At 48.8% G+C, this 26,607-nt stretch overlaps 1 protein-coding gene across 6 annotated transcripts in view; it reads right to left on the bottom strand.

The window, feature by feature from the left end:
* Nucleotides 1-26,607, bottom strand: part of LOC144125615 (uncharacterized) — a 272,073-nt gene that overhangs the window by 103,912 nt on the left and 141,554 nt on the right. For all 6 annotated transcript variants that reach the window (XM_077659145.1, XM_077659149.1, XM_077659146.1 and 3 more), the window contains one exon: nucleotides 21,511-23,748. In XM_077659145.1, coding sequence (XP_077515271.1) covers nucleotides 21,511-23,748 — 2,238 coding nt within the window. The remainder of the gene's footprint in view (nucleotides 1-21,510; nucleotides 23,749-26,607) is intronic.

Raw genomic sequence — 26,607 nt, 5'->3', positions numbered from 1 at the left:
AAACGAAAAACAAAACAAAAAGAGATTAAGAAGCTTTTTCAGTTAAAAACAATCCTGAGGATACTGTGATACAGGAAAGCCAAAAATGATGGTACTATTTAATTAAGTGTGTAAAGACGCTATTCAGGTGCACGCAATATGAGAAGCTTATAACCAGGAATGAACCCTCAGAGTATATGGCCTGCGGACAGGGGTCTCATATGCGGTTACCACCAGTACGTCGGTGAGTGCTTTATATGTGTCAATATTTGGCAACCAGTTTCGTGTGTACTTGTTCGTATTGGAAGCCTCTCGCTCATTCACGCACCAACCGGCAATTGACAAACACAGCCCTTCTACACCATCTACCAGAAATTGCGAGGAGGGGGGGGGGGGGGGCGCAGGTATTCACGATACTCTTTTCAAGCTTGAGAATAGTTACCGAATATAAGAAACTAGTCGTCGATGTACTTTCCAATGCGACGGTTTGTGCAGACGCATGCCAGTATGTTTCGATTTTCTAGTTCTATCCGGCATAGCGAGGATGCTGTTTTTAGTCCTCTGTATGTTCCCTTCGAAAATACTTAACAAGCTGCGACTGTAGTACACCAAAAGAGACGCGTTGTATTTATGTCTATGTAGAAGCGAGCGGCTTCTTTTATTAATGCCAAAAGCATTAGATAGCACACTTTCACACTTTCAAGCTCATATCCGCAAAAAAAGTGTCCGCAAGAAACGGCGCCAAGCGACGTCACGAGCCGACGAGTCACGCGACGAAGATGATGACATCGCATAATAAATGCTAATTAATATAATCACTAACGCTGACTAATTAGTATAATTATTGATGTCATGTGAGAGTGCCGTCATTCCAGGTCACGTGACAGCGATGTAATGGGCCATCGAACCTAGTCACGTGACAACGCTGTTATATGACATCACACCAACTCACGTGACAACGATGTAATTTCTCGTCATACCAGGCCCCCATCCACCCTCATTTCAAGATCCATGTGGATCCCACATTACTGCACATGCGCGCATGATGCATTACAAAGAGTGCAAAAAAAAAAGAGTGCCCACAACCTGGACCACATTTATGAGATTCGGATTGTTCAGCAGGTAAACGCGCCAGTTCTCATGTATGACATACTGCAAAGATCATGCAACGACACATGCCTTCGACTCTCGAGATGATGGCGATGATGATGATGCTAACAGTGTATCCTTATGAGCCCGGGTAAGTCTGATATACCGCTACCAAATTAAAAGTTGACAGAATATTGACTAAATATTGTCCATTACCCAGCAACCGAAGACAATTATTGTGCGGGAAAATAGGGATACCTGCAGCTAATAATTAAGGATGGTGATGTTCCTGGGAGGTCAACACCCTCACCCGTTTCCGCCACTTCCCTCCAGGCGGCGATGGAAATGGTTTTTGAAATCCTGAGAATTCTCCGATGACTCGGTGAACCCGCGGCATTTTGAAAGGGCTAGATTACGTCTTCGAACACTGGGCCAACTATTAAAATCACGCGGGTCAAAACAACTGGCCTAGAGTGGTCAGCGTGAACCGCTCTGTCTGTCAAGAGCACCATGCATCTCTCTGCTCAAATTTCCCCGAAGCGAAATCTTTTTCCGAGACCCCACCCAAGGGGAAAAAAACCGCCTGAGTACTGATACGCCCCAACAGAACTCTGGGCACCGTTTCGTCAACCAGTCTGAGACAAGTTGCTTTAAGTCAATCACTTGTTTTCCTTCAAAACTGAACTAATCAATGGTACGCCAGCATCCTCGACGTTTTTTACCCGCGAGCCCCGCGCCAGCATTCTGCGAAACTGGGGAACGATGGGTCTCTGCAAAATAGTTAAAGGAAAGATAACCTGTAGTGCCTCGTCTGCAAGGCAGGCCGCCAACCTTATCGATTGACTTAAGCAATCCCAATTATGAGTAGTCCGTTATCGTCACCCCCCTTCCGCATCGTTCAGGTATACTCCAGTAAGAAAAGTGACAAAGACTAGACCGCACCTTGGCTTTCTTGATTTTCCTCCGTTCACTCTTTTGCTACCAAAAATTCAGGTGTGCAGTTGAAGTGAAGTATAGGGGCCCACCTAAGCAGCAGGATAGAGAAAGCACCTTTCCATTCCTATCATCCACTACCTTAAACGGTTTTCGGTGCCGGTTTTTTCTGGACGCTGCCGCCGTCGCCGCAATTTTCTGCTGATCACCCATATATTCCTTTGCGTTAATAATTTCGAACACCTGGGGAGTTTTAACATGCACTGACTGCGCACAGGAAATAGGTGCGAAAGGAGGAATTAAGAAAAAATGAGAACCCTGACACCATCGTTACTGAGAAGAGAGCCCGCTCTTTGCGGAAGAGCCTGAGGGCAACGGAAGCTAGCGTAATTTCATTCCTGAAAGGTGAAAAAAATATGCCGCGCAAGGCTGGTATTTCTAGCACGGGTTGACGCCCGCACGATAACCTTTCCATTGATTGCGTCCACTCCCACAGTATACAGAAGAATACGACACCTGTCGTCTCAACGCTGCCCGTTGACACGTAAAAAAAAAAAAAAACGAAAAGCTGCGACTTGCTACAAGGGGGGTGAGAACTGCTCAAGGAACAGCGAAAAGAGAGCGAAGCTACATTGATGTTTTCCTTGTCCCGGAAGGTGATGACGTAACGTGGCGCTGCTATTTGTTTCGGTCCCAGCTCGAGCGATCATCGAACGCGACTGTACGGAATTCCTTTTCACAAGACCACGAAACAGGAAGAGCAACAGATTGACACCATCAGAAGACAGGCATACAAAACGACGCTTAATCTTCCGCCCAGCACATCAACAAAAATCTTCACGCCCTTGGTCTTTTCAGCACATATTACGAACTCCAGGAAGCAGTCCTCACATCGCAAACAGTCCGACTCCAACAAACACAAGCCGGCCACGCCCTTCTCAGGCGTGTAGGCACGATAGCGGACATACGAGCCCTGGTTTCTCGATCATCCCCAGAGAAACTACAAAGAAATAAAATCAAAGTAGCTCCGATACCGAAGCATATGCTCAGAGATGTTTACACCGGCAGGCGCAAAGCAAAAATTGCGATTAATTTGCTGATGACTAACGGCTCATTGTTTCACGAGCCACGCAATGGGGCCCACCATGCAGTAGTGCATCCTCGCCACATTGACGGTGTCGCATGTAAATGTCAGCTACAGTCCACGAAACCGTGTGCCACGCCCTTCTGTAGATCTGCGCGTGTAAGGTTGCCTTCTTTTTAAGGAAATGCAGTCTAAAAGCATAACTTAATTTTCTAGGGTTGCTAGCCAGAGACCAGTTGCCTGAAAGACATTTCATGCAAGACGAAACGAGGCACCCGTTGGAGAAAGTGCTTAGAATTTAGCCTTCGAACAAGGCGCCGAGGGGTTCCAGGTTTTCGAATGGCGAATTCCACTTTTACGGTTGCCCGATGTTTTGAATAGTTAACGCAACATCTCGGCACTCCCAGTCTGTGGGATTGTGAGGTTTTAACGTCCCGAAGCGACTCGCGATAGGAGGGACGTCGTAGTGGAGGGCTGTTGATTGCTTTGGATAACTTTGGGTTCTGTAACGGGCGCTGACTTTGCACAGAACACGGTTGCTTTGGTACTTCACCTCCGTCTAAATACGGCCGCCGTGGTCGGGTTTGAACCCACGGCATTGGGATCTACCAGCGAACGCCTAAAGCCACTGAGGCTTTGGAACGGGCCGGTAACCAGTTTTGAACTTCTAGCTCACGTCGCCTTGCGATGTATGTCAGAATCCACGCGACAACAGCCATTGTGATGTAGCTTCCAACTAGAACTGAATTGCACCTTGTGAACTTCGAACACACTGGGGAGGACGGGCCGTGAAAATCGGCTGCAGGTTACGTACCAAGTATGCTGCGGTACATCTGCGAGCTGTCAACAGGAGCTGCAGGGATGTCTGGAACCGACGTCTCCGCTGGTGAGCGCCGAAGTAAACCGCGACTACGCAACGCAACCCTTTTTTATGTTTCGCGCATGCGGACTCATCCTTCTTTTCCTGGGAGACACGTGACCACCGATTATCGCCGCGATGACGAGATATAGAGTGTGCATGTGCACAAGAGCAGCTTCACTGATCGCGCGACGCTGAATCTGAATGCATTTTTTTGTTGTTGTTATAGCATTAGCGATGTCCGGTTTCAAAATCCAGTCATTTTCAGAAGCCACTTTTATTTGTACAGTTAGCACACGTACGCATTACCTATGAGCTTTGAATGCTGATCTCAGCCTCTGCAACTTTTGGCCACAAGTGATGCGATAACCAGCAAGATTTTGAAGTAAGCAACGTGTCGAGCTTTGATAGCTATTTTTTGGGGCAGTGACACACAACATCGCCAGCACGCTCCAGACATATGGCACTGCTGAAAATTGTATTTCAACAGCCCATCATGCTTCGTGGGGTCTGTTGCGTCCTCGGTTAACTGCAGACACGCCATAAAGCAACGGCCAGTTCAGAAGTGCTGGAGGTGCAATGCTCATCGCAGTGCTCGAATGACACCCACCTCTTTTCGTTGGCGACATCTGACACTGCCTTCTGGACATGACACATCTTTTTGAGGCGTGAGAAGTAAGGCATGTCACCACAACTCATACGAAACCGCATTTCCGGTAGAGGATGTTTCGACCCATATGCTGTCTATGCAGCTCACATACTCTGTCGTTTGCCGTTCGCTCTCGCGCTCAAGTGTAACAAATTGAAGTTTTGGGTTCAGGTGTCCAACGATATATGAGACAGATACTGCGTCATTTCCTTTCCCTCCAAAACCAATTATTATTATTATTATCATTTGCGTTTTCACGGAGGCGGAACGCAAAAGGCGCCCGTGTGCTGTGCGATGTCAGTGCGCGTTAGGTCCCATGTGGTCGAAATTATTCCGGAGCCCTCCACTATGGCCCCTCTTTCTCTTTTTCTTCTTTCACTCCCTCCTTCATCCATTCACTCATGGCGCGGTTCAGGTGTCCCCCGAGGAGTGAGACAGTTACTATGACTTTCGTTTCCTCAAAACCAATTTTATTTTCATATTTTTACACCTTTGTAGGACGCTGCATGTTTCACTGCACTAAAACTGCACGCAGCTTCTGCGCTTACCATGCCAGCCGGCGGCAGGCAGCGCTTGGTATTATTTCCAATGTGGTAGCTCGGGGCGCCGTCATCAGGACATTACCCATTGTTAGTGCTTCTATACATGCAAGTCCCTGGAAATTTGGGTAGGCGGAAGGTGACGTCACGGACGCCATTTTGTTATCAAGCGTGTAGCTTCAACAGTGGAGGTCGAAGCAGGCGGCGATAATCCCTTCAGATACGTCGGCGGTCTTTCTCAGTGCTCCACAAACGACAAAATGGCGGCCACTGTGACGTCAGTGAATACTCTACTCTTCATCGAAAGGTTTTCCGCATTCGCGTTGAGAAATTAAACCAAGAAGATGACGCATGTGCAGTGTGTGGTAAATCTGTAAAACAAGTGAACGTCTTATACTAGAGTGTGGCGGTATCAGTCCGACTGTAGATGCATGCGCAGTCACCCTCCCTGAGGTCCTACTGATTAGAGAACAATGGTCATGTGAATGAATATGAGGTGGAAGTTAGCAAAAAACGACTGGAAGATTGGTGGCTCAAAAGCAGAGAGCTGAAATAAGGTTAAAAGTGTAGGATAAAAATTTTATTAAAAGAAAACGGCGAATTTATAGACCGATTTATAACACCGTTAAAGAAATATAAAGAAAAAATAAAGCCGGGAATAGTGGCAACTACCCCCATCCAGTTTAAAAAGGGACGCTCCTATCTTCCATCGATCCATCGACAGAAGGCGCTGCCACACGCAGAGGGCACCGTCGAGCATACACGTTGATGCGGCATACAGTCCCGGAGCAGCGATGAGGCAGGTGAGTCGCACTGAAAGCAGTGACACAGGTGAAGTGGAACAACATGAAAGCTCGTGCTCGTGACACGGAGCATAAGCGACAGGCAGCGGCGCGGAAACATCAACAAGCCGAGGGTAATGGTGTGGACCCATCGCGGCACATTCCATTCGCAAAACAAGCCATAGCACAAAGCAAATGCAAAAGCACAAAACGCAGGGGAACCTGCGCTGCCAAGGTGGCACTGCAATTGTTCCATTCGGTGACTCAAAACTGCTTTTGTCAGCCGCTTGGGCCGCTGCAAACGCGAGAACACATTCTGCGCGATTAGATATACCCGCGTTTGGCTGACAGCATTCATTGCCTATAGCTTCTCTCGGCTAGCCCAGATAGCTGACGCGCGGCACGTGCGCTTTCGACAGAGCGTGGAGGCTCACGCCAATAAGTGCCTGAAGGTGGCGCGGAAAAGTACCAAGAGTACTACCCAAAACTGCTTGCTCTTTTCGCTAGGCAGCGTGTTATGGCGCTGCAATCGGCACCGCAAACTTCAGCGCAAGTTCCCCTATCATTCGCGTCACGACGGTTGTCATCGCCCTTGAAGTTTTTTTTTATTATTATTGACAAAAAAAAAAAGCGCGTTTTTTGTCATCCAGCCGTCCGTGTCGCTCATATAGATGCGGTTCATTCATCTATATGTACCTATTTGGCGTATTTTCGTTTACTTTTGCTGCTTTGTGGGTGGCACACGTTCGGCACACATGTCTGATTTTATGAACAGTCAAGATCTATAAAATTTTAGTCTCGAGTCTGCGCTGTCTCGAATACATGCTTTTCTATCGTGTCTCTGCTCAGCTTTTTTAAGCGAATCTAAGCTAACTCACCCAAGTTCTCCGCCACTTACTTTTCTCTGTACAAAATTGTGGTAATCTGCAAGGAAATTTGCTGGTTTTAGCTTCGGACTGGACATTGGAGCATCTTGCGTGACTGGGTTCACGTTGACGAAAACCACGCCAAAGGACGGAGCAAGGGCAGCTCTTCGTTTGCGCTTGTTTTATTCCTTGAACTCATTGTGTAGTTTACAAAAGCACACGCGCCGCAACGCGGAGCGAACAGCGAAAACCATCGCATCAAGTGTATGCAGGCCTTTTCATCAAACCTATTCTGTCGCCGTTTAAACCGCATATAAGCTCTGTGATCACAACATTTCGTCATGGCGCTGTTTGGCTTAGTTGCTCTGAACTGCGCTAAGAACATTTCAACACGATTATCGTGCCGAGTTTATTTTATTTTGTTTTCTGAGCCACCAACAGATTGCAGCTTAACCCTTTCAGGCGCTTCGCATTAGCTCGCAGCATATTCTGAGAGTGTGCTACACAATATACTTGTTTTTCCTCCTTTCCTGTTCCTCCATCCTCTGTTCATGGCTATATAATCAGCCGTGTCTGGAATGCAATAAAGAGTTGCAAGTAGCGCATATCCCGTCGTCCCTTCTTCTGTGTGCCATCTTTTTTTTTTTTTGCGCTTGACCTTCTCAAGTGTACTGCACCTAGCACTGATTTCTTTGTTTCTGAAATGAGATGGTTTTTACGCCATCTAGTGAACGCAGTAAATATTTCTCAAAACAGCTTGATAGTATGTCGTCCGCCATTTTTCGTGCAGATATATTTTGCCACCACTAATAACATTTTAAAACGTTCGTTTTATTACCTTAAATACCCCACTGGGGATATTACGTAACGGGGGGGGGGGGGGGGCAGTAACAAAGTAAAAAATAGTTTTTATATATTATGCGCGGCGACAGTTTCGCTGAATGCCAAATGACTGGTGATGACTGCGACGTGGTGGGGAAGGTCGTTCCAGTCGGTTGCTATCGTAGGAAAGAATGACGTTGAAGAGGTGGCGTACGGGAGAGCGGTCGTGGAACTTGCAAGGGGTGTCCGGTGCGATTAGAAATGCGGGAAGCAGCTGTGCCGATGTATTATTCCTGATGAACTGTCGAATAGAAAAAGTTGTGACAAAGAGAGAGATAAGCAAGCGGCGGAGAAATGAAAGGTATTGTAGACCAGATTGGGATCTTCAGGATTAAATGCTAACTTTGAGCGACAAAAATGTATGGATCTAGTGGCCCTGCTCTGGGACCCATCGCGAGCATTAGCAGATGTAATTAATGTGTATGCCGGATTGCGCAGGTTTTGGTCGGACCAGTGCCGTGTAAGGTTATATATCTTACATGGTGACGGGGATTACGGAAGTGCCGCCTCAGAAAACCTAGTGTCTTATTAGCAGATGAGATGATGTTCTCCACATGCACATATCAGGTTAGTATAGCAGAGAAAGATATTTATAGGATCGTACAAGACCTATCGGGACACAAGATATTTTATATAGAAATATGAGAGGGTTACCACGGCAGTGAAACGACATAGTTTTACATTTAGTGGGGTTAAGAATCATTAACCATCGACTGCACCATGCTTGTATGTTGTTTATGTCAATCTGTAACGATTCTTGATCGGAAGATTTAGTTATAAGTTGGTATATAACGCAGTCATTTGCTAACAAACGAATATGACAAGAAACTTGCCCTGCTAAGTCGTTGACTGAAATTAAGAACAGTAAGGGCCCAAAAACGGACCCTTAGGGAACACCTAATGTGACCGGTAGTGAGTTTGAGGTCGCATTGTTAGCTGAAACGATTAGTAATTAATGGTTTGATTCATGCAAGTACCTTTGGGTGCAATTTCAAGTTAGAAAGCTTCAGGAAGAGAGGACTATGAGGAAGCTTCAGCGATGAGGCCCTCTGCGGAGTAATCTTTAGCTATTCATATATATATCGCAGACCTGAGTGGCCCCAGCAGTAGGGGGAGATTTCCAAAGATTGCCGCTATTTTTAGACAAGAGCGCCACAAGATGCTGACGTGCGTCCGAACTCCGCTGCTTCGCTGGAAGGCGGCCAGTGGTTCATTATCGGCCTCGCGTCCGCAGTTTCCATTCCGTGTGCGTAAACATCGAGACGAGGGAGCACAACGTTTTAGCCAGCGCAATGTTTACTTGCTTAGAATGTGCAGAGATCATGAAGTGCGACTCAGGGGCGGGTTTAAATACATTGATCAATAGTCTGGTTAATTGGTCTATATACTGGTATATGCTGAGGTTGATGAATGGCTTCCGCACCTTCCGACTATAGTCGGATACAACTCAAGAACGAAGCGGCAGATGCCCTTCAAAAGGCCTTCCAGCCAATGGCATCAAGGGATTGTCATGACGTCTTGATTAGTCACCTTGCACCGGATAGCGTGACATAGCAGGAGGCTGGCATGTGGAACGGGATTAACTGCGACGTCATGAGAATCGGTCGACGCCATTGGCTGGAAGGCATCCTTTGAAGGGGATTTGTCGCTTCGAGAGCTATATAAGCAAGCGGATTCTTATATGGAAGGGAGCCTGCGGACAAAGAAAAAAAGGAAGGAAACTCTCGGCTTATTTTTTTTTTCGGATGTGCATTTTTTTTTTCGACTGAAGCTGGAAACTTTCTGGTAAGCTGCGATAAATTAAGCAAAACAAAAATTTTCGGGCTCCATGCCTCAAAGGAGCCGTTATGCTCATTTCCATGTGTAGTCGTAGGATGGCTCTTTTCCGGCGGTTCTGGTTGACGGCAGCACAAAAGCAGAGGGCAACTGTCGTTGAGTGAGCATTGCTCGTGAGCTTTCTAAATGGCACGTTTCCGCAACCCGTCGCGGTGGTTGAGTGGCTTGGGCGTTCGTCCGCTGATCCGAAGGTAGCGGGATCGAGTCCCGGCCGTGGCTGCAGCTTCTAGTTCTCTTGGCTGCCACCCCGTGACTCATGACTTCTGACATCAAGAAATAACGCGTTGACATTATTCGTGCCGAAGGGAAGAAAAAAAAAGTTATTGTGGCTGCCATTCAAGCGCCATGGGCCGCTGGCCTAAGCGGCATTGACTTGGCGCTGTCCCGTATTTCTGGTATAGTAGATAGCACGTTCTCTTGCCATGTTCGTGCCGCACCGCTTGCATGCTTCACTATAGTCGGATACAATTCAAGGAAAAAGCGGCATTTCCCTTCGTCAAGTTACCGCTTTCCAGCCAGTGGCGTCGGTTGATTCTCATGAACCTACTAGTGCGTGTGCGATAATGCTGGGAGTATAGCGCCACAATGAAAGAAGAGGACAATCCCTGACAATTAATGCAGGGAGGGGAATATCCCCTTTAACCTACCACTCCCTGCATCGTCAGGCAAAAAGGTTCATAGAATCGGCCGACGCCATTGGCTGGAGGGTGTCCTTCGACGGGGAAAAGCCGCTTTTTTCTTGACTTGTATCCGACTATATATAGATAACATATCTCTGCTTAAGCCAAGAATTATTATCTGTTCAGGCGCGTTGTTGATACTCAGCGGAGGTGTTCATTGCTTGTGACGACGGTGAGGGTGGTGGTTTTCCTTTTATTTCTTTGGGCTTTTACTGATTCTGTTTTTACGGATAATTAACTGCTACAGTGCTTAATTATATAGTCATGAATTGCATATGCTATGCTATGCCTCACCACACTGCGCACGGGTGTTGAATTGAGATTATTGGATGCAGAGCGTATGCTCGTTCTTAACTAACAAAATGAGTTAAAATGGGAAGTGCGAGTGAATAACATGTTTTGGCATACCGAAGATGCTGCTAAACATTATCGAAGCCATTGCAGAGGGCACTAGCATCGGGTACTAGTCTAGGGCGTTTGTAATCAAGCCTTTACTATTTTTTTTTTTGCGCTGTCTTCGCGCCGCTTTCGTGTGCAGCTGCGTTGCAATTGCCATTATACGATCACAAACAAAGCAGAGTTTCCCAACACTGTTCAATAATAGAGGAATGCCTTCACTTTATCGTCATTTTCAGTGTCATTTAAAGATCAGTTGCAATGGTTTTAGTTTTCTTTTTTTTTTTCTCAAGAATGCTTGGAATAGATTGGATACGTTCAGACGTTGCTGACTTACGTGAATTGAAACTCTGTAGTTGTGACGGAAGCAGACTCTGTTTTTGCCGTCCAGCCCAATCGCCAGGGACATTACATCCCTCCTCGAGCAATAAACCTTGCTTTGCCATGATGGGCAGTTACTATGTCTAATATATAATATAGCCATTAGTAAAGTTCGTGTTTTTATGCTTGCGACGACGTCACAACAGTCTAGGCTTTCTTCGGATTCGTTCTTTCGGGGCAAAACTAAGGCGTATTTTTTTGTTTTCTTGTTTGTTTTACAATCTTGTGTGGGATGTCTTGCGTACCACAAGAACTCATGTGGAAGCTCACGCTGTACGACTGAGTTACTTGTTTCACTCGCGCATTTCGTGGGCAAAGTGACGCTTAAAAGTTCTTAAAAATCACTACACAAAGTAAAACTTACTTCTCAACTGCTTTATATTTGATTCTGAAATCTCTCTTCTATTGCGAGTAATTTATTTCCTACACCAGAGATGTCACCCTTGTAATTGACACCTCATCACAAAACAAAAAAAAATGTCGGTTAACGATCTGGACATGGCACATATGAACGGACTTTAACAAAAGGTGTGCATGGTAAGTGCGACCCTAACCTAAGATTTACAGCGAGTACATTAACTCTATGTTGCCAAGTTAGCAAGTCCTCTATTTTGCCGGTACTCACTCTGTAAACATTATTCATAAACGTGGTTGTAGCCATTTTGGCTGCTACCACGGTTATCATCAAGTATGTGGAGAGGATATGCACGGCAGCGTAGCCGCCTCTTTCTCTATGGCGCCAGTACATGCAGTATATCTATGATTACCGGTCTCTTATTCTCGCAAATGTCGAGGTGCGCCTTTCACTCATGCTAGCAACTACCGCTTTATAGAGGCTAATCCTCTGCAAGGACACGCTTCGTGACTTAAAAGTGGGCATAAACTTCCGTGAGAGCGGACCACCTCGATCACCGCAGCTATCGTTTTATAAATAAATTAAATTTCATCTCCCTATTGTAGTGTAGCGCTGAAAAACATCCAGCGCTCGGCATCTTAGTTACTGATTTAATGGAAGTGATACGAAAAAAGGCTCGTATTTAAGGCTCTGTGCCAGCGATGTCAATACAAGGAATTCTTTTTCCTGGGTCTGTAGTGTGTCCTTTCTCAATTAGAGATCTACGTTTTGCTGTCTAATAACAGTTGCAACAGGAGTAATCAGCAATGCAATGACGAAGTTTGGGATTGGCTTATTGAGATTTAAAGACACGCTCTTTAATGGGGATCGAAAACGAGATAAAACGAAGGCGGGGTCGGAGAAAAAAACATGCGCCTGCCTATCTGTGTCCTCGTTCTCGTTATACCTCGTCTAACCGCGCGTTTAAGTCGCGGTCCTCAAATGCAGCGCGTGCCTTTGAATAATGAGCAGCCACGCGTGTCCAGCAACAACAAAGCGCTCCTGACTGCTGGCCGCTGCTTTTAGAAAAGCTTAGGCTGCGTCTGGTTTCGAAACGCGTCATCAGCAGTTCCGCAGCGGGATGGGATGGCTGCTGTGCAGCGGCAGGAAAATAACTCACTTCCTGAGCGTTCAACCGTTATAAAAATGGTCTATAGACTTTCTGTTGACGACTTCTTATAGACTCTTCTGGCTTCCCGTTTTCTTTCCTTTTGCCTGTTAATGGTCTATAGACAAAATACTGCTATAAGCGTATGATCATAAATCTATAGATTGTCTATAGACTGTCTATGGGATTTGTATAGTCTATAGGTTTTGTCTATGGAAAGTCTATAGACTTTATTAACAGAAGTCCTTCTATGGACCTTCTATGGCCAATCTATGGGCCTTCCATACACTGTCGAAAGAATTTTGTGAGGCTTAACTGCATGTTTCAGTTTCAGTGCCGAGAGCGTGACAGCTGATGCTTTGTGAATGGAAGCGAGAAAAACTTCATTTTTTTTTAGCTCTCAACGGCGCAGATAAAGTTTAGCGATCACTACGTACCTTCTCTTTGGGACGGATTTCTTGCTTGTTGCAGACACCAGTGAGTAAAAGTCCATGGCAACTTCTGCAACGAACAAGCTACGCAAGCCAAGCAGAAAGGAAAGGAAAGTAGCCGTTTGACTGCGCTTGGTAGATTATAATGAGTAATTACACTGTTGTTAGAGTCTACTCCCCCCGAGGTTCTCCTAAACATTCGACCAGTGGGAACCTGATCCTAATTACAAAAGATCGCTGTCAGCGAATACTTTTATATTTTTCGTTTAGGTATTGAGGGACGTCGTAATGAAGGGCTCCGGAAATTCCGACCACCTGATCGGAATTTCGGAAATTTCGCCTCCACCGAAATTCGACAGCCGCGGACAGGATCGAACCCGCGTTTTTCGGGTCAGCAGCCGAGCGCCATAACCACTGAGTCACCGCCGCGGCATTTATATTTTCGGTATAAAGCGTTGGAAATCTGACATTGATCGCAATTTCGGAAGCAGTGAAAAAAATCTCCGTAAGCTTGCAATCTGCCGGCAAGCTGACATATCTGTTCCCTCAGAAAGTTGGTAAAATTGAGTTGAAAAATTTGCCAGGAGCAGAAATCAAGCGAACTGTCTTTATCACAGAGAACAACCTGCAGTTTAATTAATTGTATGGCGCACTTAGTTTTTGTTATCAAAACACATTAACCGCTTGTAATAGAAAGCAAATTTTTTTTCGCTCCCTTTACCATATCTAATGATATTTCAGTGGTCAGTCTGGGGACCAACAAGTTGACCCGAGTAGCGACGCTTCTCGGCGCTCTTATCCCGCCACGATAATAATGATCTGACTGCATGGTGTCAGAAGAGTAGGTGGGCAACCTCATGAGGTTGCGGCCTCATGAGGTCGACCTCAACCTCACGTCGTGAGGTGAGGTTGAGGTGAGGCAGGCGACGGCTCGAAATTTTGTGAGTGAGGTCAGCAAATCAGACCTCAACCTCACGCGTGAGCTTGAGGTTGAGTGAGGTCGTCATTCAGTGAGGTCGAAATTTTGAGGTCGAGATTTTTTGCAGTTGCCACGTCTTACTCCGACGAGTTCCGCTTCCGAAGCGGAGTTGCAGCGCACCACCGCAGTATTCATGCAATGACGCTCGGTGTTCGGTTTCCCCTGTTTGGACAACCGGATGCCACAGTTCCCTCTTAGCTTCCGGTGCTGCGCCGTGATGTCCGCTCAGTCCCAGCCTACAGGAAGACGCACCCCTCTGATCTTTCCGGAAGGACTGTTACTGTCACAGCACGCCACTATCCCTGCCCCTTGCCCCGCTGGCGTATAGCACCCGGCTGCCTGCCGGTCGGCTCAAACTCCCGGGAGCACGCAAAGCACGTAACCCACGTTGACCCGTGGTAGCTTTGTTTGATGCCACAAACAAACAAGTTCGGTCCAACAAGCACGCAATAAATTCGTCGCAGCGCGGATGGCCCCAAGCAAGACCGCTTCGTGTTCATGCTCGTTGACGGCGCTGACGTCATGGCTCTTGCCTTGCAGTCGAATAAAGGGGATCCTGCTGTACATTACAAGCCGACTTAACAGAAACTGGAGCTGTCGGCACAGGCGAGAGAATCTGATTCAGGCGGTTCCTAACAAGGACACCTGCTGATTTTATTAAAAAAGCACGAAGCCAGAAAAACCTGTATAACACCGTCGAAGCTTTTGATCGGTGGTTTCCCCTTTCGAATCTCACACTACTTCTCTATATTCTCGTTCCGTAATGCAAGCAGATGCAAACATAATTTCACGTTGATATCCTTTCGAATAACCTATTTGGTTTCCGGTTCCTTGTTCCTTCTCGGAAATTCACTTATTACGCCGAAACACCGCAACACGAGGCGAACTCACTGGTGCCAGCATAGCGGTGTTGCAGCGGCGAAAAAAATGCAAAACTATAATGAATGTATTGTGATGTGGCAGCCGATTCCTTTTCCTCTATTTCTTTAATGAATAGTGAATAGAACTGATTATGTGCTGGCCCTGTGCTGCTGAGTCGCTGTTTCAAACCTTCTAATATGACTTTTAATGGGGCACAGTGTAGTTCGCTTCTGTTTTTAGTGTGCGATTTTTGTTTGCATGTTTCTAATCATTTTTTTTTTCTCGTATGGGATCAGTTAGGTTGGCGGCCTGCCTTGCAGACGACCAGGCACTACACGTTATCTTTCCTTTAACTATTTTGCAGAGACCCATCGTTCACCTTAAACGGTTTCGCAGAATGCTCGGGCGGGGCCCGCGGGTAACAAAACGTGGAGGATGCTGGCGTACCATTTATTAGTTCAGTTTTGAAGGAGAACAAGTGATTGACTTAAAGCAACTTGTCTCAGTCTGGTTGACGAAACGGTAACCAGAGTTCTGTTGAGGCGTATGAGTACTTAGTCGTTTTTTTTTTTTTTTTCTCCCTGGGATGGGGTCTCGGAAAAAGATTTCGCTTCGGGGAAATTTGAGCGGAGAGCCATGGTGCTCTTGACAGAGAGAGCGGTTCACGCTGACCACTCTAGGCCAGTTGTTTTGACCCGTGTGATTTTAATAGTTGGCACAGTGCTCGAAGACGTAATCTAGCCCTTTCAAAATGCCGCGGGTTCACCAAGTCATCGGAGAATTCCCAGGATTTCGAAACCATTACCATCGCCACCTAGAGGGAAGTGGCGGAAACGGGTGAGGGTCTTGACCTGCCTGGAGCATCAACATCGTCATCCTTAATTATTAGCTGCGGGTATTCCTATTTTCCCGCACAATAATTGTCTTCGGTTGCTGGGTAATGTACAATATTTAGTCAATATTCTGTCAACATTTAATTTGGTAGCGGTATATCAGATTTCCCCGGGCTCATAAGGATACACTGTTAGCATCATCATCATCATCTCCATCATCGCGAGAGTCAAAGGCATGTGTCGTTGCATGATATTTGCAGTATGATATACATGAGAACTGGCGCGTTTACCTGCTGGACAATCCGAATGTTCTTAATGTGGACCGGGTTGTGGGCGCTCTTTGTAATGCATCATGCGCGCATGTGCAGTAATGTGGGATCCACATGGATCTTGAAATGGGGTGGAAGGGGGCGGATGGTGGATGGGGACCTGGTATGACGAGAAATTACATCATTGTCACGTGAGCGGGTGTGATGTCATATAACAGCGTTATCACGTGACTAGGTTCGATGGCACATTACATCGCTGTCGCGTGACATGGTATGACGGCACACTCACATGACAACATCGATAATTATACTAATTAGTCTTAGCGTTACCTAACTATATTACTTAGCATTAATAAATTATGTGACATCATCATCTTCGTCGCGTGACTCGCGGGCTCGTTACGTCGCATGGCGCCATGGCGCCGTTTCTTGCGGACACTTTTTTGCGGATATGACCTTGAAAGTGCCATCTAATTCTTTCGCACTAATAAAATAAGCCGCGCGCTTCTACACAGACATAAATACAACGTGCCTCTTTTGGTGTACTACAGTAGCAGCTTGTTAAGTGTTTCCGAAGGCAACATACACAGGGCTGAAAAGAGCATTCTCGCTATGCCGGATGGAGCTAGAAAATCGAAATATACTGACATGCGTCTGCACAACCGTCGCATTGGAAAGTACATCGACGACCAGTTTCTTTATATTCGGTAACTATTCTCAAGCCTGAAAAGATTATCGTGAATACCTCCCCCTGCTCCCAATTTCTGGTAGATGGTGTAGAAGGGCTGTGTTTGTCAATTGCCGGTTCGTGCGTGAATGAGCGAGAGGCTTCCAATACGAACAAGTACACACGAAGCAGGCTGCCAAATATTGACACATATAAAGTACTCACCGACGTACTGGTGGTAACCGCGTATGGGACACCCATGCCCGCAGGTCATATACTCTCTGAGGGCTCATCCCAGATTATAAGCTTCTCCTGTTGCGTGCACATCAATAGTGCCTGCACACATAATTAAATAATAGCATCATCATTGTGGCTTTCCTGTCTCACAGGATCCTCAGGATTGTTGTTAACTGAAAAACTTTTTAATCGCTTTCTGTTTTGTTTTTCGTTTGTTTTTTGAGGTCGAGCAGCCGACCTCAACCTCATAATTTGAGGTTGAGGCGAGGTTGAGTGAGGTCAGCAGTGGCCTCAGGAAAAGTGAGATGAGGGTGTGTAAAGAGATCTCCAACTCAACTGATGAGGTTGAAGTTGAGTGAGGTCGGCAAATTCTTTTTGAGGTTGAGGTGAGGTCCAGATTTTTGAGGTGACATGCCCACCTCTGGTCAGAAGTGGAAATAATTACTGCTCATTTTATAATGACCTTCGGCGAGCAGTTCTTCCTCACGGCTCTGCTACGCCCGTGTTTCTTCTCCGAGCAACGAACGCCGAAGGAAGGGTGGAAGCCCGGCATCAACCGTTACCGCTGTGACAGCCGTCCGGGTCTCGCAAGGCTTAGTAGGTGTGTGCACCGCCATCGTTCGACTTCCGAGTACCCAGATTCCTGGCTTGCATGGCTTCGTCAATACTAGGATTGCTCGTTCGCCACTTGACAGGACGCCGCTCATCCCGGGGTTCAGGTGCGCTCACGCTCAACTCTTTATCGAATGGGCCTCAAAGCGCGAAAATGTCGCATTTTAACTGCGCTGGGGGAAGCCGCAGCTTTAGGGACATCGTCGCAGTGAAGATATGATAAGCCGTCACCGATAACTTCGTTCATCCACTAAACGAGCTATATGCGACCCATACTAGCCACCGCCAGTCATGTGAAGCCATTGACGTATTTTTCGCCGCTATCCGAACTTTGCTGACTCGTTGCTACATGTCAATCGTCTGACGTTGAAGAGCTAGGTTCGTGCAAGGCCTGTTTTTAGTTCGCTTGCTCAATCGGAAGCTCTTCGACCAGCGGGATCGGCACCCGCGAATGACGTTGCTACGTTTTGCTAGCTCTTGCGCCCGCTACACGCCATGAAGACGCTCAAAACGAGCGCAAAGCCCGCTCGAATGCAGCCCTGCTGTGCCCTAGTTCTGTCGCACCCGCGTAGTGTGTGCCCGGCACGGCGCTCAACTTGCAACTCCTGCTCCTAGAACGGCTACTTCGGAAGTGTCCCGGCGAGATGTGTTCTCCAGGGAGGCAGCGGCAAGAGCCTTATGCGAGCTCCATAGAACTTCAAGCTGTGGCAATGTGAAGTACTGTACATTAGTACGTATACGTTAATGTGCTGGTCAGTGGCGCGCCGTTCAACCACAAGGTGTGTCGACAGTGGTGTTGAATTTTCCGTGTGCCAGTACGTTCTCGGGAATACCGTCGACTCTCGACGCGCAAGAGGGTAAGTGATATTTCGGTACAATGTGTCACGTGGGATAATGCCCACGCTGGGCATGGTCATGGTGCGCAGCTCTTGCCGCCGCTCGAAATTCCTGGCTCCATGCAGTAACGGCGACCTGGTACTCGACTGCACGCAATTTTCTCACGCTTCTGCGCTGTCCGGAAATCGTGATGCCTTTTTCCCTGGCAGACAAAAACACGGCATGCGTGGGCTGGCTTGGGGAACTGGGCAGGAGGCTTGGTCGCCAGCCGTGTAAAGCAGCAGCGCGCACCGATTGACGAATTCGGCGAGAGTTGCCTGCGCGCTCGAGGAACTGAAGTCTGGCGGGGAATGTTTCACAGCGAGAGATGTTACTGCCTCAACTACCAAGGTCGTGGACTTGTACATCGGCGTAGTTGTCCGCAGAGAGGAGGAGAGGGAGAGTGAAGTGTACATACAGTGAATCAACACCACCTAGGTGGCGCTGAGTGAAGGCGGAGTGGTACCGGACTTCGCGTTTGCAAGCACGGTGGTGTGCGATCTGCCACAAATTCAACACTTGAAATAAAGCAGAGGACAGTCGGTAGGTTTACCTTGGGGGCCCATGGAAACACTACTAATTAAGCAGTTAATCACAATGATATGGGGTGGTCAACATTAGGACCGGATGAGGCAAAAAGTAAGGTGCAGTGTGAATAATATTTCATGCATGTGAATGAGAATCGATGGGTGGCAAAATTTTTTAGGTACTTATACTGATCCACTATCATGTTGCATGATAAGAAGAACTAAATGGCTTGCTAATACAAATGTCAAATGGAAGAAACAGATTGTAATAAAAGCTTGAAACAGAAAATACTGTCGTCAGAAATTACCCACTGGCAAGAGAAAATGCTGGACAAGCCGACTTTGGAGCTCTATTGGACGACTATAAGATTAAAAGGACAAACGCTTTTGACAATTCGAAAGGAAGTGGTTTACTTTTCGAGGCCAGGATGTGTGGGTGTTTGAGGATGAAGTGTTACAGGCAAAAAACTGCCACCACGGATGTCAACTGCTGTTGCTGCATGCAAGACACTGGCACGATAGAACGTCCTTATTATCCAGTGCAAGACCCTCCAAACCTCCGTGCACGATTCCGCCGCAGGAATCCGCGAAGCACTAGGGTTTGAGAATAGTCAGAACGTGCTCAATTTTCAGAAATTAGAAATAAAAAGAGACGACTAGAGGATTGGTAGAGATGGTCAAGAGAGTAGTTCAGAAATGGTTAGAAAATTGGCAGTTAAACCCACGATATTGAGCACGCTAGGAATTAATCATCATTAATTAACCATTAATCACGCTAGGAAAATGTGGCCCCGCTTTCACGCAAGGGCTGCCTCTGGAATACTGCGGCGAGCTGCTGCTTTGCTTGCAGGGCGGGGCATTGCTCGACTGCCTACGCAGGGTGACGCAGACCTTTTGCCGGTTGCGCAAGCACTGTAGAAGCTGTGCGCACCAGCCACTGCGCATAACTGCGCAAAAACGCGCACCAGCCACTGCGCAAAAACGCGTAACTCACCTGTTTTGCTTTAGGTTTACCACTTCATGGCTTCAGCAGGCTTCATGGTGTAAAAAAAAAAAAAATCTCGATTCAGCGGGCACTTACCTTTTACGCCCTTTTTAATAGTTTTTGTTTTGCTGCACGAGCAGTCGTGCTGGATACGCGGAAACATGTAGAGGACAGCTTCGCAGGATTTCCTGCATGGTCTATACAATTTTTTTGGTACACGAGTAGTAAGCCGAGCTCGTACCTTTGCTTGCGTGTGAAAGCTCTTGTGTTCAACAGCTATATTCGGGCACAACTCAAGCAAAAAGCGGCGGCAGATATGCCCCTCAAAGGAAGCATTCCAGCCAATGGCACAGAGGGATTTTCATGACGTCGCGGTCAATGCGTGGTTAATCTCCTGTCACACTAGCGCGACAAGGGCTGAATCACGGATTAACCACGACGTCCTGAAAATCGGTCCACGCCATTGGCTGGAGGAACCCCTTTGAGGAGCATTTGTAGTTCCGTTCTTGAGTTGTATCCGACTTCAGCCTTGTAACTTCGCAACATCGTCGTCCGACAACGCAGTGTGTGAGCCCTACTGTCGCAACACAACAGGAGACAGAATATTATGCGCGAAACATCTATAAAAGTTTGTGAGCGTGGTTACGTCCTTTGCGCGAAACCACTGTGTTAGTGTACGATTAAGCCACACGAAGCTTCAGTCGTGTCAACAGCACTAATTTCATTGGCACTCAGTGCACACACATACATACACAAGCACACTAGGTCACTAACAGGGCAATAGTTAGGAACTAAAATTCATTCCGACAAATACAAGCAGGTGTAATCTATATAGTCGACACGCTGACGCCAGACTCGCGCCAGCACAGGCAAACGATGATATATATGTACATTTTTTCCTTAATTCTGAGAGAGCATTGCCCCTTGGCTATATGCTTCTATATCTCTGCAGAGATCTGTTAACGCGATCACTCTTTCGCGTCCTAATATATAATACTCGCTCTTTCTCTCACTCCGTATGCTTTGGTATCGTAGCTCTTAATGAACGTATCCACTTCAACAAGCACTCGCATAAGTCGTAGTATAAAAGTATAAAAACTAACCATCGAACACTGTATTGCACATACGAGAAAGAAAGAAGTCTAAGTGTATTCTGCCGATCCTGCCAAACAACGAACAGAAAAAAAAACTTACAAATGGCTAGCAGAGCCTCGTGCTATGCTAGACCATGTAGTTCCAACGCAATCGTTCTCAACTGTGAACACACAGAAGTTTACACAGTAAATGGCAGTATTCAATGACGGCAGTAAAGTCAAAAAAATAAACGTAATACTTCGCCGCAATAGTGAGAGTTCAATTTTGTCGACAGAAGTCACAAAGGCTAATGTGATGGCCGTTGTTGGTACGCCACACACACAATCCTGTCAGGCCGCGAGCACGCACATGGAAGCACGTGTAAGTAATGCCAGGCGACGCTTGACCAGTCACGGCAGGACGCATCCAACGTGGCAGGTCGGATCACCGGGTCAGTGCAGCGGCGCAGCACGTAGCAGATCAGTACACAAGCTCATTAGGCACCACTGGAGGTACACACACACACGCTGACAAGACCTTCCACTACACTACAAGGCAGGTCCAGGTGCGCGAGGGCGTTAAGTGGCTAGCCGTGCATTAAGACGGCATGCTCGGATCACTTTGGGATGTTGTTACTCGAGTTAGGCGGCCGGGTGAGAAATCATGCCGGAATGCGAACTCCAGCCGTGAGTCGCCGCTCACCTGGTGTCGACACCGGAGGAGGCGTCAGGGAAGCGAGCAAAGCGTCCAGTTGGCAATCTTCCATGGGCACTATCTTCCCGCGCTGACCCGCCGCTCTCCAGTCGGGGCCGTTGGCGGCGCGGCTGTTGCTTCCCGGAGCAGAAGTCGGCGTCTGAACCCCTTCGTCCAGACGCTTCCACCGCTGAGACTCCTTCTGCAGCGCCTCCATAATGCTCGTCATGCTCTGGGATTTGTCGTGCTGATGCTTGTCGGAAGGAGAAATTGGCTTGGAGCTGACGCTGACCGAGAGCGCACGCGTCGAGCGACGAGCGGCGAGCGACACAGCAGGGTCCTTCCGCAAGTTCCTGTAGGCCATATCGTCCCGCACCAGGTCTGGATGCACCTTGGGCCTCGTGAGAGGCCGCGGAGCGTCAGAAGGCCTGGCCCTGATGTAGTCGCACGCGGTGCCTTGAGTCGGAACTAAGGGGATGCCGAAAGGCGGCTGAGGCGGTGGAACTCGGGCTCCGTCGGCTTGAGCGTAGCTGCGGTACGACATGTCGTCCTTCTCAATGTCGGGTTCGCCGGCAAGCGTCAAGTCCTCCAGAGCCGGGTCCACGTGGAGGCTAGGAGTGAAGGCTGCGGAACAGAGGAGGTAGCTAACGTCCTTGCGTGGTGGCGGCGTATTGGCTCCGTTCCTTGGCGGCGGCTGCGGCTGAACCAGACGGCGGTAAGCCAGATCGTCGGCCACCTTGTCGGGAATCGCCGAGCGCCTGAAGGAAGGTGCTCGCTGTCGTAGGCCCGATATAAACGACATGTCATCACTGCAACTTCTCTTTAGAGGATAGGCCACGTCTGGTAAGACAGTGTCAGCACCGGGGCGGTTCAGCTGAAACTTGGTCGGCAGGTCTCTTCGCTCAGCGCGGAACAGAAGGTCCTCGTCCTCGTTCAAGCGCAGGCTTTTGTAGATCTCCTCCAGTTCGTTCAGCGCCGTCTCGAGATTCGCAGAGGAACGCCGGTCTCTTTCGCGCTGAATGACGTCGTCCAGACGACGCCGAGCGGCCTCGAGGCTGTTGGTGCTTCCTGCCGCCGGCCGCTGGCGCGGTACAGGAGGCGGTACGTCCCTTGTCTTCTCGACGACCATGGACAAAGGCCGGGGCCTGCGGGGCGGCGTGTCCGTTCTCGGTGTCAGGTCTAAAACCTCGGCGGAAATCGAGGCTCGCCTATGTCCCGGTGCAAGGCCGAAGAATCTCATATCGGTTCTCTGGGGGTCACTCATGTACGCCCCTGCCGAGTCCGGCCTCAGCGGAGCCTGGTCGGTGTAACAGTACGCCGGCCCACGAACACGGGCTTTGATGCCATGCGCGGGAGTCAGGTCGGCGTAGCTGTAAAAGCTATCCTTCCGCTCTGAACCAATGCCGCTGTCTTCCAACCTCCATTGATCGAAGGAGGCTGAGTGTCTCCTCGGCTTCGCTACCAGCAGGGAAGGTTCCCTCGCGAGTGCTCTCGAGGGAGTTCGTCTCGGCGGCGGCGTTGGAGCGCGGCCGAGACTTGGACTAGACGCAACTGACTGGGAGCTCACCCCTGAGTCCTGAGGTGAAGGTTGTACGGGGGCGGCTGGTCCCTGGAACGTGGTCGTCACGGTCAGCGGGGTGACCGCACCCGCTCTGCGAACCATGTTGGGCTCCTGGTACGCCTTGCTCTCCTGCCACGCGGGTACCAAGGGACGCGGAGGCGCAGAGCCTTCCCTCGACTTCCTTCTGGTCCTGGTCACCTTGCCGTTCTCACGACAGGTGACGTCCTCGTCCTCGTCCGAAGACGAACTGGCGCCGTACTGGCTACGTTTGGCCTCGACCCTGGCTTTGACGGCCTCCAGGCGCTCACGACGTGTGAGGCTCTCGGTGGAGCCCTTGATGCAGTTGGCGGAGTAACTGGAGCAGCCCGCGGCGTCGAGTCTGGCAGGACTGTTGCGATAAGGCGATCTGGACGCTTCGACACCGGCACTGTGAGGACGGTGGAACTCTAGCGAAGAACAAGATGTGTCCGAGCTGATGGAACTTTCCTCTACCGAACTGTCTCCTCTCTTGCGACCGTCAGCTTTCCCATTCTCGCGCGACTCTTCACGTCGCAAGGCCGCAAACAGAGATCTCGGGTCTATGGGCTGTCGGGCAGGCAGGCTCCTCGACTTCGCCTGCACGACTTGTCGTGGCATGGCCACGCGGCGGGACCCGTTGGCCTGCCGACCGCCGACACATTCCGCCCCTGCGTAGAAAGGCGCAAAAAGAAATCAGCGAAAGGTAAACAGCTAGGCGTGTAAGGCGCTGTTAGGAAAGCTACCCGAGCCCCACTCAACGCGGTTTCCCTTGTACTGTTTTTTTTTTCTTCTGAAAGGGTTCCCTAAAGCAACATGTGCAACAAAACATAGGAACTGCGCGCATGAACTGTGCTGCTCCTCGCTTGCAGTAGTTCACTATTGCGATATGCCGAAAACGATGGTTTTCGTAAATTAATGCAAAATTAATTAAACTTCTTTGCTATATAAGTTTCATTTCTCAGGGACTGATTTTGTATTTTCCCATCTACGTTTTATGGCGTTTCGTTCTTGCGAACATTAAGCCCTCACAGTATACACAGTACTCCAGAATTTCATCTTCCGTTTAATAAATGTTTTCTTACTGTTTAATATCTCGTGTTTTCGTAAGTGCTTCTATTCTCTAGAGTTTCCGTGTGTAAGAGTGGCAAGTTCCAATCGCACGTTCGTGTTTTACGGTTTCGCTTGATATATTTATTTACCGTACGCGACTAAACGTCAGTAACGCAATCAACAGAGTGGTTCAATATAAATACAAAACATCGACTACTTGTACTAGTTGAAGGAAGGTACTATCCCAGATATTTCAGAACCTTAGCACGCGCTAAGGAAGGCGGTTTCAAAGCGAACGCTGTTAGAATAGAATAGACCGAACAGCTCGCAACGACGGATACTGACAACAGTGGACAGAATTTGCACCGGCCGCAAAGCAAATTTTGCCCGGTGATACAAGCGTGACCTGCGGCAAAGACGACGATGAGGTAACACGCCGCCGGGTATCCCGAGGCTGCATGGGTGCCGCGACAATAGCGGCGCGAAGCGGCAGCGTCCTTGAGCTTGAACGAGACGAAAGCGCCCAAGGCCTGCCCAGCCTGCCGGAGACCACTCACTGCCTGCCCCGCCGCGATCCCAGCGACCGGAGAGCGTGCGGAGAATTAAGAAAACCGCCGCCACAGGCAGAAATGGACAGGCGCTGTATTCGACTCTCGAGCCGCCTTGTGGGGAAGCTCAGAGGGCGAGTCTCCTTCAGGGGAGATATAAAAAAAAATTAATTGTTCTCTCCGAACATGTATGAACTACTTAAAGGACTCTATCGAAGGCACTGAGATTGAGGGCCCGAAGTTTCCATATGTGCGCGTTTGTTTCCTCGTTTCACGCTCTCCATACGCACAGGAAAATGGCAAATATCGGTCGACAAGCGCCTGGAAGGTGCGTAGTTCCATGGAGGTACTGTACTTGATTCCAGAATCGTTTTGAAGTTCACGGAGGTTGTGCGCATACTCTCAGATGTGAACCGACTTTTACATACGCCGGTTTACATGAACCGGTTTTACATAGGCCTGTTGCGCATGCGCAGCTCCCGTATGAATAAACGTCTTCGCTATTACGTCTCCGGCATGCTAAAACTCCATTGTATAGCAACGGTGGAATCGGACAATCATGAGGGAGGCTTCTCGCCTTCTATAATTCTTTGGGCCCACTGAACCGGAATTCATATGGTGACGGCGGCAGCATATCTTGTGGCTGCTTGTGTGCGCGGTGACACGGGACTGCAAGGTCGTGGAACTCTGCCACCAAACTCCCGTTCTTAATTATTATTTAGGCGTCGCTACGGTGAAGCAGTGGCCGGTAGAGCAACGCAAGCTTAATCCCACCTGCAGTTCACAACAACCTCAACCTCCAGACCGAACCGCTGCGCTACTGTCCTCTGTGGTTACCAGCTACCCCGCATTAAAGGGCAATCTATACAGCGCCGTAAAAAGGCCCGAAACCACTCGAGTTAACGGGACGCATAAATGTTTTTCACGACCGCGTTTGAGGCTATGCAACACCTTCAGCTCCGGAGAAACTGCACTGCAGAGCACGCGAAGGTAAAACGGCCCTCCCGCACACTGCTCCTTTGTTCCCTTCAAGAAAAGCGCCCACATTACTTTTTTTTTTCTACGTTTGTTCTCTACGCAAGCTCTGGCCGCGTTGAGACGTAGCGAGTCTTCCCTGCTGAGTGAAAGTGTCGGAGGGCGTTCCGAAAGCCTGTCGTCTCGGCTCCCCAAGCAGTCTCGCGCGGTCGCGTGCACAAATAACCGCGACGCCAGCTTGCGCTCGATCGCAAGGTGCATCGCCCGGAGGTTACCACACTCCCTGAAGAAAAAATAATAAAGAAAAACCCGCGACGCGACACCAGCTGTTATCGCGGAACATTCAACACACGACTCGTTCTCCGGGCTGCACGAGCGTGGTTGCGGTTGACAGGATTTTTCGCGTCCAATAAAACCACCCACGGTGCAAGAGCGACTATGTTTATACGCCGCGTCCGTAAATAAAGGGAGAGGAGGAAAGACGCAAAGCGGGTACACACATGCAGCCGCGTTTACAAACAGCGACGCGCGGACAGGGGCAGCGCAGGCGGGAATAACCGGAGCGTTATCCTGGCCCGTCCCGGAACGAATTGCCCGGCCACGAGGGTCGTGATCGGGCGCCAGGTGCGTCCGATCGTTACGCGCCGTTACTCTGCGCCTTCTTCCCCAGCCTCGGCCCGCGTCGCCCACGCTTCGCAAGAGCAACAAGCGACGCCGCGAGGCGAAGGACCTTGCAGGCCGGCCGCCGCCGCGCGCGCCACCTGAGCTTTCGCCGTCGTGTTGTGTGTAGCATACACGCGGGAGTGAAGCCCCTTGTACGAAGTGGCGAAAGTGGTTCATTTTGTTGCTGGTGTGGTTTTGCTCGCGTCGCTGTGGTCGCAGTCGTCGTCATCGGCGATGAGGGTGCTGTTCTTGCCGCTGACGTGGTCGTTGTCATTTGCCGAAAAAGAAAGT

The sequence above is a fragment of the Amblyomma americanum genome, chromosome 3 (genome assembly GCF_052857255.1).
Source record: "Amblyomma americanum isolate KBUSLIRL-KWMA chromosome 3, ASM5285725v1, whole genome shotgun sequence".
NCBI lineage: Eukaryota > Metazoa > Arthropoda > Arachnida > Ixodida > Ixodidae > Amblyomma > Amblyomma americanum.
Note: the sequence above shows the minus strand (reverse complement) of the source record. Positions and strands in the feature narration are given on the sequence as shown.